We start from the raw sequence: 11,387 nt of genomic DNA, 5'->3' as shown, positions 1-11,387 counted from the left end.
CATAGACCCACCCACTGGGGAGCCAGGCCCAGCCAATCAGAATGAGTTTGCCCCACAAAATGGTTTTATTATAGACGGAAATACTCCTCAGGTTTATCAGCTGTCCGGGTGGCTGGTCTCAGACGATCCTGCAAGTGAAGAAACCGGATGTGGAGGTCCTGGGCTGGCGTGTTACAGTTGTGTGGCCGGTTGGACGTACTGCCAAATTCTCAAAAATGTTTTGAGGTGGCATATGGTAGAGAAATGAACATTCAATTCTCTGGCAACAGCTCTGGTAGACATTCCTCTAGTCAGCATGCCAATTGCACACTCCTTCAAAACTTGAGACATCTGTGGCATTGTGTTTAGAGTGGCCTTTTATTGTCCCCAGCACAAGGTGCACCTGTGTAATGATGCTGTTTAATCAGCTTCTTGATAATCCATCCACCTGACAGGTGTGGCATATCTTGGCAAAGGACAAATGCTCAATAACAGGGATGTAAACCAATTTGTGCACAAAATTTGAGACACACTTTTTGTGGGAATGGAACATATCTTTACATGTTGCATTTATATTTTTGTTCAGTATACATTGAGATCATTATGGATGCACGCAATATTATTTGTATTTGTTAAATAGCAGCCAAGCATCAATCATCATGTCACCAGAATAAAACTCAATATTTATTGGAAAGGAGAATCAAGCTCATCACCTCGCACATTCACCACCCTGTGAAGTTCATAATTTATTTAGTAGCCTAATAAACTGCATGCTTTCCCGAGTTGTAGTGGGAGGACCAAAAAATATATCACGTGACTCCAAGTTTCGTGACGCCATTTCTCGCATAATTAATTTTACAGACACAAAATGTCAAGCAAACAAGTTGTCTGTAGGCATTTATACAATTTTAAGAGCAATTCATGTTTCCATCAGCCCAGTCGTGACTTTCTTTCATGCGTCAGTTCATCAATGCACACTTTTCTTTTAAGTGCACTAAAATTACTAAAAGTTCATTGATAAACACTGACAGCCCTATAAATTATGTATAACGTTACTGACTGCTGGGTTATATTGCAATTGTGGGTTATCGGTGAGAATGCATAATGAACGCCAGAAAGCAAGGGTCTCGTTTTGATATTTATTCATACAGAAAAGTCAGCGAGGAAGGTTTGATGGAGTTTGGGTAATGAAGGTTTAGGGTTTGGTGGTTAAGGGGTTTGGAATGGGCTTTAGGAGGGTTGTGGTCTGTGAAACAGAACAAGAGGGAAAAGGACATAAATACCATAATGTGATGGATAAATAAATAGGGATAAATACAGATAAGTACTTTACACCCCGTGCTTATGTTAAGTAAAAAATACTACTTAGTTTTTGGGGGTATCTATACTTTACTATTTATATTTTTTACAAATTTACTTGACTACATTCCTAAAGAAAGTTATGTACTTTTTACTCCATACATTTTCCTTGACACCCAAAAGTACTCGTTATATTTTTAATGCTTAGCAGGACAGGAAAATGGTCTAATGCACACACTTATCAAGAACATCGCTGGTCATCCCTACTGCCTCTGATCTGGCGGACTCACAAAACACATGCTTCGTTTGTAAAGGATGTCTAAGTGTTGGAGCGTGCCCCTGGCTATCCGTAAAGAGAAAATAAAATGTGGTCTGGTTTGCTTAATATAAGGAATTTGAAATTGTTTATACTTGTACTTTTGATACTTAAGTATATTTAAAACCAAATACTTGTAGACTTTTACTCAAGTAGAGTTTATACTTGTACTTTTGATACTTAAGTATATTTAAAACCAAATACTTGTAGACTTTTACTCAAGTAGAATTTTACTCGGCGACTTTCACTTCAGTCATTTTCTATAGTATCTTTACTTTTACTCAAGTATGACAACTGGGTACTTTTTCCACCACTGCCTGAGCATGACAGATAGGGAAGTTGCAGATGACCAAAGTTGGAGGGTAGATGGACTTAATGCGTAAACTTAATGTTGGGGCATGTCATGGATTAACATTTTTAGCACCGGTCTAAATTGCATGTCTGCCGTGTACGTAAAAACTAAGGTGTCGGAAGCTGGGACTGTCGTTCCCACGTCTCCCAAATGTAAATCAAGCATTAGCCTAATTGTCCTTGGACTGACAAATCATGGCAACCAACAAAGCATTATTGAATGCAGGAACAGTCAGGTCTCCAGGCTAGCAGCAGTCCAAGAGATTTAAAGTCAAAATGAGAAAAGTCATCCAGGCTAGATGAATGTATACACATTCGTGAGTCCATATGCCACTCACTATATGGATGTTAGTCAGTAAGTTCTATGAGGCGCTGTTAGAGCCATCAATAACATTCATCAGCACAGATGGACTGAGTTTATGGGCAGTGTCTTAGCCAATCCCAGAAGACTAGGAGCGGGACAGGCACTTCAGATTGGACTTTCCAGTGTGTGTGTTGCTGCTCTGTGTCTGTCTCCTGTGTTCTGAGCGGGGGAGTCAGGCTGTGCTGTTTCGGCAGATGAGGGCGGCTGTGGTGTGCCTGTTCTGTTGCTGGCACCCCCCTCCTCTGCCTCCTCCTCTCGCTGTTGCACGGAGGACAGGTACTGCTCCAGCAGACTGTAGTCCTGACTGTTCCCCCCACCACAAGGAGCCAGGGACCCCCCCACGACCAGCGGCCGCACAGTCTCCAGAGAGTCGCCCGTCCCACAGCTCAGGAAAGTGTCTTCCTGCCCCACCTGCAGTTCATCTGTTGACTGGAACCCCGAGTCTGGGAAGGAGAGGACTGTACAGGCCGAGTTTGCAGTGCTGGAGGCCAGAGGTAGGGGGAGTGGAAGAGCTGGGGGACAAAGCCCGGAGGTCAGGGTTGGAGCAAGAGATGACCCGGCCTGAGTCACGCTGGCCAGCTGCCCCTCTACAGAACGCTGCCACTGCTGCATGGACTGAAGCTGCAGAGAGATGGGGAGAAGGAGTGAGAAAGGGTGTGTGTATGTGCATCTACATTTGATGCATGAGCTTGTTTATCACTGACCTGCCTCCATAGAAACCTCACAGCCTCCTCCTGTACCAGTCTCTGCAACCTCTCCTCTTCATGCTGCTGCCTCACTCTGTACACACAAACAAGTATTCTTTGGAAGAATTTGACATATTTGTCTGATATGTGACCTTCAACAGAAAGAGCTAGATACCTTCATCCTTCAGACCTATCTGTCTGTGCCATCAGAAGTGTTGAAAGAGCTAGCTAGTTACAGTTGAAGTCAAAAGTTAACATACACTTAGGTTGGAGTCATTAAAACTCGTTTTTCAACCACTCCACAAATTTCTTGTTAACAAACTATAGTTTTGACAAGTCGGTTAAGACATCTACTTTGTGCATGACACAAGTAATCCTTCCAACAATTGTTTACAGACAGATTATTTCACTTATAATTCACTGTATCACAATTCCAGTGGGTCAAAAGTTTACATACTAAGTTGACTGTGCCTTTAAACAGTTTGGAAAATTCCCAAAGAGGATGTCATAGCTTTAGAAGCTTCTGATAGGCTAATAGACATCATTTGAGTCAATTGGAGGTGTACCTGTGGATGTATTGCAATGCCTACCTTCAAAAGCAGTGCCTCTTTGCTTGACATCATGGTCAAATCTAAAGAAATCAGCCAAGACCTCAGATAAAAGAATTGTTTAAAAAATGTAGTCTGGTTCATCCTTGGGAGCAATTTCCAAACGCCTGAAGGTAGCACGTTCATCTGTACAAACAATAGTACCCAAGTATAAACACCATGGGACCACGCAGCCATCATACCGCTCAGGAAGGAGACGAGTTCTGTCTCCTAGAGATGAACGTACTTTGGTGCGAAAGTGCAAATCAATCCCAGAACAGCAAAGGACCTTGTGAAGATGTTGGAGGAAACAGGTACAAAAGTATCTATATCCAGAGTAAAACGAGTCCTATATAGACATAACCTGAAAGGCCACTCAGCAAGGAAGAAGCCACTGCTCCAAAACCGCCATAAAAAAGCCAGACTACGGTTTGCAACTGCACATGGGGACAAAGATTGTACTTTTTGGAGAAATGTCCTCTGGTCTGATGAAACAAAAATAGAACTGTAAGGCCTTAATGACCATCGTTATGTTTGGAGGCAAAATGGGGAGGCTTACAAGCCGAAGAACACCATCCCAGCCGTGAAGCACGGGGGTGGCAGCATCATGTTGTGGGGGTGCTTTGCTGCAGGAGGGACTGGTGCACTTCACAAAATAGATGGCATCATGAGGGGAAATGATGTAGATATATTGAAGCAACATCTCTAGACAGTCAGGAAGTCAAAACTTGGTCGCAAATGGGTCTTCCAAATGGACAATGACCACAAGCATACTTCCAAAGTTGTGGCAAAATGGCTTAAGGACAACAAAGTCAAGGTATTGGAGTGGCCATCACAAAGCCCTGACCTCAATCCTATAGAAAATTTGTGGGCAGAACTGAAAAACCGTGTGCGAGCAAGGAGGTCTACAAACCTGACTCAGTTACACCAGCTCTGTCAGGGGGAATGGGCCAAAATGCACCCAACTTATTGTGGGAAGCTTATGGAAGGCTACCTGAAACGTTTGACCCAAGTAAAAAAATAAAATAAGGCAATGCTACCAAATACTAATTGAGTGTATGTAAACTTCTGACCCACTGGGAATGTGATGAAAGAAATCAAATCTGATATAGATCATTCTCTCTACTATTATTCTGACATTTCACATTCTTCAAATGAAGTGGTGATCCTAACTGACCTAACACAGGGAATTTTACTAGGATTAAATGTCAGGAATTGTGAAAAACTGAGTTTAAATGTATTTGGCTAAGGTGTATGTAAACTTCCGACTTCAACTGTATATACATATATACAGTTGAAGTCGGAAGTTTCATTTAAACTTACATAAAATAAATTTGTATGTAAACTTCCGACTTCAACTGTACATAAAAAATGTCACTGTTGCAGGAGAACAAGGCTTCCAACATTCCAATGGCTATAGCTATATTCTGGAGCATGGCCAAAGACAACGCTTTGTGCACTCCTTACAAAAGGCTAAATGTCTGCTATTTTTAATGGGAATTGAAGTTTTGTATGGAGATATTCTTGCCAGTTTCTTATCTAGCTCACCACCAAGTCTATAAACAAATGTGTGACCATGCCTTTTAGGCAACACCATCCAGACATAGCAATGAACCATGCCTTTTAGGCAACACCATCCAGACATAGGAATGAACCATGCCTTTTAGGCAACACCATCCAGACATAGCAATGAACCATGCCTTTTAGGCAACACCATCCAGACATAGCAATGAACCATGCCTTTTAGGCAACACCATCCAGACATAGGAATGAACCATGCCTTTTAGGCAACACCATCCAGACATAGCAATGAACCATGCCTTTTAGGCAACACCATCCAGACATAGCAATGAACCATGCCTTTTAGGCAACACCATCCAGACATAGCAATGAACCATGCCTTTTAGGCAACACCATCCAGACATAGCAATGAACCATGCCTTTTAGGCAACACCATCCATAGTAATGAACCATGCCTTTTAGGCAACACCATCCATAGTAATGAACCATGCCTTTTAGGCAACACCATCCAGACATAGGAATGAACCATGCACATATGACATTGGTAATACCTCATGCACAATCACAACTTGTCTGGTTGTGTTCAAGCCCAGTGCCAACAGACATGATCCAACTAATTGAGGGCTTGATAACTAGTAGCAGTTTATATTTTATTCTATGAGCTTTGAGATTTGTTTTGTAATTAAAATCAATTTACAAATGTAATACATTATCATTATTACTAGTGGCCTGATTGAAACTGGTGAAGTCTGCACACTTTGTGGACCAGGACTGGAGAACAGTGTCTACACTCCGATTCTCTACCCTTCTCCTTAAGTGTGCACTCGTACACTGCCCCTCATGAATTTGAAAGGAATGGACTGGTGAGAGGGATATGGTGAAAACTCCCATCAGGCATTTACGCAGCAATCCAATGCTTTTTAATGCATGAGGGGGAGTGAATGAGAGCACCCTTCTGGAAAAGAGTAGAGAATAGGAACGCAGCCCTTGGATTTCTTGGGGTCTGTTCCGTACCTCTCAAACTCTCCAGAAAGGAAGACTATGTGATCCTGCATCCTGCGCAGGCGGATCTCACACCGCACCTCTTTGGCGAGCGGGTGGCAGCGCCGAGTCCACATTCCCCTCCACCATGCCTGGATCCTGACGGCTGCCCTGTCCGCCTCACAGCGGCCCAGCCTATCACATCTCACCACTGCTTTATCTTCCTGCTTAGACCCCGCCCTCACCTCTACAGCATTGCAGTTTGAGTATGCTCCCTGGAACAGAGCGCTGTCATTGGTCTGTGATTGGTCATCTCCCATCATAGGTAGACCGGCAGTTGAGGTTAAGGTACAGGTGAGGTGGCTGTCACCTGACACCCTTTCTCTCTCCATCTTTCTCTCCTTCTCCTTCTGGCTCTCACTCCCTCTCCCCAAGGGTGCCTGTTGGGTCTTTTCGGGATGAATGGGGTGTTCGGGCACCAGCGAGTCGTGATCAAACGTCTCCGTCTCATCCTCACTGTCAGAGCGGGGGGATTCAGAGGTGACTAGGAGGAAGGTGGACTCTGAGGAGAGCAGGCTGCCGCTGAGTTTGTACTCATCTGTCTGGCTCTGGACGTCCTCCGGGTAGAGGCGCTCCTCCACACCCCTGAGGCCAAGGAGAGGAGGTGCGGCCTGGGAGGGGTCGCAGCTTAGCCACATGTTCACCTGCACCGTCGCCAGCTCTAAACACATGCACACACAAAGAAGAGAGGAAGAGATTCGATTTACACACCAGACACACACGGATTGATGGGAGTTACAGAATTGAGAGAAACACAAACACAGGTAAAGTTCATGTCCTCTACCTGTCGGTCTGGTTGATGGAGCAGTCACAGGCGTCGTGGCTCTGTCTTCCTCTATTAGAGGCACATGGCGGGGGCTTTGAGTCTCCACATCCAGTTGGGTGGGGCGGGGAGGGCTGGGGAAGCCCCCCTGGGTCTGCTGCAGGAGCTGCCTCTGGTGGAACCTGTATATATACACACACGTCCCCTGGTTAACTAATCTGATACAAAGGAGAGAGTAATTAAACAGTCATTTCAATAATTGTGCAAGCTGTCTCATCTGCTTCATATTTCTCATCTGGTTAAAAGATACCTTGCGGTACCTTGAAGTTAAATGACCAAAACTAAGCAGAAAAGCCACAGATGGATCCAGTTTAATGTCAAATGGATTCTAACAATGGGTAGGATTTATATTTGGCACTTTTTCCATGTGATCACAGGGAGGAGAACACATCCACTACCTGTGTGATAGTTTGAACAGCTGTTGGCATCACAGTCCAGTTGTGAATGCATTCTCCTACCTCTGCTTGCTGAGGATCTTCTCCAGCTTGGCATCCTCCGCGGTCTCCAGGGCTGGCGTGGAGGTCAAAGGGCACACTGTGGCCAAGTACTGGACCAGCTGCACATGCTGACCTGGCCGGTATGATCGACCTTTGCCCTGGCTGTACAGCCACTCTGCCTTCAACCTGAGATCAGACGTTAGAGACATTAAATCACCAGCAATAAGAGTGATCATCACACAACACTTCGATAGTATAACTGGATAATACGACCCAGCAACTTTACAGTCACAAGTCCATTTCCCTACCAAGGGATTGACATTATGGTTTGAAAGGCTCAGGAGTATTTTTTGATTGCCCAAAGATTATGATCACGTGCATGAAAATTTTAAAGTAGCTATTTGCACCTACAAACGGGAGGAACCAGAAAGACCAGACTACTGGAATTCTTTGCATTTTGGTTATTATCTCAGAGCAGGCTCAACTTGCGCAACTGCTCAAGTCACTTCCTCGGGCAATAGGGAAACCCTTCATCTCAATCCCTGCCTACCCCCCTTACCATGCCTAGCTGGCATTTGTAACTTCAATGGAGTTCTGGAACTAGTCTCACCCTTCTTTCTGAGACACCACATATCCATCTAGGATCTTGAGATTCAGACACCAGCTCATGATGTACGGCCGGTAGTCGTATCGAGGCAACGAGGGGGTTACCATGACGCAGGGGTTAGTCATAATGGAGAGCTGTTCCAGGTCATGGAGGGGTGCCAGGTAGGAGACCTGTGGGAGGCAGAGAGAGAGAGAGAGAGAAAGAGACAAGCAAGTGAGAGAGAACTAGGAGAGATTGTTGTAAAAGCAGAGCAGGAACAAAAAGGAAGGGTCTTTACCTCATTGAGGTCTCTAATTTCATTCTCTGCCAGGGAGAGGATGGACAGATGGATGGGCAAATGAGCGGGAACGGTCTGCAGCGTCGTAATGCTATTTCCATGGAGGAGAAGGGTCTGCAAGAGAAATGGCAGCCAGTCAATCAACACCACAACCAATCACTTAAAACCTATCCTACTTACTGCTCCAGAATTCTATCTGAATCCCTATAACATGAGGCAAGACCTGTTCTCACCTTTAAGGCTAACAGCTTGGTAACATCACCAATGTTGGAGATGTTGTTATCAGACAGGTCCAAGTGTTGGAGAGCCACACAATTGTTGAGCTGCTCAATGACCTGAGAGAAAAGTGGACATCCAGATTGCATGATCAGGAGACAAAATGTACACAAATATAGAGGGAGTACCTTGTCCACTTTTTTCACCTCACCTTGATGTTGTTGCCTGCCAAGTTGAGCCACTCCAGGTGTGGCAGGTCTCTCAGCCCTTCTATATAGCCAATACTGTTATTGGGCAGGTTCAGAACTCTCAGCTCGGTCAGACGACACACACCCATCATTCGCACCAGGCGGTTTCCAACAACAGATAACTGCACAGCAAAGAAAACAGGAAAGAGAGAGGCAGGATGAGACAACAAAACAATATAGAGGGAACTAATCCAACCCAATGTGGTACATTGCAAGTTTGCAACAACATATAGAAGTAGTAAATGCCCATTTTACAAATTAGATAAGGAATTCAACCATGTTCAACAGTTAAATTGAACATATTCCATCAAATGTGCCTTGGTGGATATGCAAATTTAGTCACACAATCAATCATGTAACAGTACCCAGTAAGAGGGAGTGTACGAAAGGCTGTGATGTATTTGTAGTTAATCATATCAGTAATGTTAGTTCATCATATCAGAGCTCTAGCTCCGCTCACCGGTGAAGTGGAGCAGAGCATGCTGCGCAATCTTCAGCTCAGAGAAGATCAGCTCGAGAGAAAGTTCCAGCCATCCATGTTTTTTTCCCACCAGTTAGCTTTCATTGTGTTAGCCAAGACCAGTGTGTGTCATTGTTGATATTCCACACACACTTTGGTTGAATAAAGTTGACAGACCACTAAGTGCCTTAGCCAATCCATACTACATACACTGTGCAGTGCTGTTCCGTGCCTGTGCATCTTCAGCATTATTAAACCCCCTCAACTGGAATCCTACCTGTCTATCATCTGTGCCCTTACCAGCACACCGGAGCGAACACATAAAGTAAAACCTAACCTAAAGAATATACAGTCCACCAAGACCTCACTTACAAAGAGCCTACCTGTTGGAGGCCTTGGCTCCTCTCCAAATGTTCTAGTTTCATGATGTGGTTCCGGTCCAGAATGAGCGTGTGTGTTTCATCAGAGCAGGTGAAACTGGGCTCCAGCTTCTGCAGACCCTGGGCTGACAAGTCCACCACAGGACCTGAAGGGGAAACCGGGAGAACCATAAACATGGGAGTGGATGGATGTATAATCTATTATGCACATGTTGATAGTATCACCATGAACATGAACGATGCATAGAAACAATATCAGCCTCTCAACGGCAACTAGGGAGGCAAGCTTATACATCTACTATGCACATGGACACTGCTTTAAGCATGATACAGACAGGGAGCCAACTGAAACATGCAAGCAGTCTTGGGAGAACTTCTGTTGATCACTATTATGCAGTTTATCCATACTGGGTCTACTATAGTCTGAGGGATGATGATTCATTCACATTCACTCTGCTGATTGAGTAGCTGATAAAGCAGTGGGATTGGAGACATGATGGTTGTGAATATCCAGCATGATATTGGGAGTCTTGTTCAGACAATGAAAATATTTTTTCACATATCCAACTGAAACTGCTCAACTGAAAACACTAATCAATTAGGCCATTGTGATCTGTTGGCTCTACATTAGTCCTTCAGTCCTGTAAGCATGACTATGGACTATGAGATGACCACATTCGCTGGAATGAGGACAGGATGGGTAGCTACAGACAGTAAGTAGCTCCAGCTAGTTAGCTAGCTAACGTAGGATAAAGCCAATCATTTGAAAGAAACGTTATAGCTATGTTCGCTAAATCGTTGACCTACAAAGTCGAACATCACACAAGGGAGCTGTCATGCACTCACCAGTTGTGTCAAATGTTACATCTGATATTCCCATTCTGCGAAGAATATACGATAATGCACAAAATTCGCTAGCCTGGTTCCCAGCGCACAACTGTCTTGTCAGTACAACAGTACAACAGAAAAAACGATTAAGAATTTACCGGAATATGTAGTAAAAAAAAAAATCCGTTCGCCATAAAGGACCACTATGCTTGGTTTCAAAAAGACTACAAATAGGCTTTACCGCAGCGCGCCACTGTTGTCGATTCTCTGGGGGAAATAGACTTCAATAGATGTACAGCTGATAGCAATTCCAATATGAAAGTACAGAAATCAAGATGCTATTTTCAAAGTGTATACTGATCAAATATCTCTTCAACTTTAAAATACCTTCATTTTGTTCAGTTTTGGATTGGTTCCTTTCTATCAAGGCCATACTTCAAGGGCGAGAGAAACTAACAAATGGCTTTTCTTTTTGTTTTTGATAGTTCTCCACTAACGAAAAGTATGTGATACATTTGATTATAATTCTTGCTAAATATCACATCCATAAAATGAAATTTCTAAGGAAAAAAACATGGTATTAAATATTTTTTTAAGTTAATTACTTTGACACATTAAATTGCATGCTCTGTAAGAATAAGAAGTTACTGAAATCAATTGAAACTCTTAATTAAGCTTTCTCATTTCTTTGAACGTAAAACCCTGTAACGTTTTTGTGTTTATGTTTGTGACGTTTTATGTAAAACATTTTTAAGAAGAATGTATAGATTTTTGTAACACATTTGAATTTGTATCCTTCAAAATGTATGGAATTTCAATAAAACAAACAGAAAATAATAATGCAAATAAAAAAATCAAGGCCATACTTCCCGCTTGTGTCAACGCCAATCAGCCGATCGAGTTGCTTATTGGTCAACTACTTTGCATGAACAACATTTATATTTGAAAATCCAAATAATGCTTCTGA

At 43.3% G+C, this 11,387-nt stretch overlaps 1 protein-coding gene across 2 annotated transcripts; it reads right to left on the bottom strand.

Annotated features, from left to right (window-relative positions):
* Positions 1 to 1,104: 1,104 nt before the first annotated feature.
* On the bottom strand, positions 1,105 to 11,378 carry LOC139539178 (centrosomal protein of 97 kDa-like). 2 transcript variants are annotated; one of them, XM_071342064.1, is made up of 11 exons: positions 11,287 to 11,378; positions 9,596 to 9,738; positions 8,716 to 8,874; positions 8,522 to 8,623; positions 8,289 to 8,402; positions 8,015 to 8,181; positions 7,426 to 7,590; positions 6,929 to 7,089; positions 6,118 to 6,805; positions 3,014 to 3,089; positions 1,105 to 2,930 (listed from the first exon to the last, which is right to left on the bottom strand). In XM_071342064.1, exons 2-11 carry the CDS (start codon positions 9,635 to 9,637, stop codon positions 2,415 to 2,417), a joined length of 2,190 nt encoding a protein of 729 aa, XP_071198165.1. In that variant the 5' UTR covers positions 9,638 to 9,738; positions 11,287 to 11,378; the 3' UTR covers positions 1,105 to 2,414. The 2 variants fall into 2 exon arrangements, with proteins under 2 accessions (XP_071198165.1, XP_071198162.1); XM_071342061.1 differs by lacking the exon at positions 11,287 to 11,378 and adding an exon at positions 10,439 to 11,000.
* Positions 11,379 to 11,387: the final 9 nt, after the last annotated feature.

The sequence above is a fragment of the Salvelinus alpinus genome, chromosome 14 (genome assembly GCF_045679555.1).
Source record: "Salvelinus alpinus chromosome 14, SLU_Salpinus.1, whole genome shotgun sequence".
Classification (NCBI taxonomy): domain Eukaryota; kingdom Metazoa; phylum Chordata; class Actinopteri; order Salmoniformes; family Salmonidae; genus Salvelinus; species Salvelinus alpinus.
Note: the sequence above shows the minus strand (reverse complement) of the source record. Positions and strands in the feature narration are given on the sequence as shown.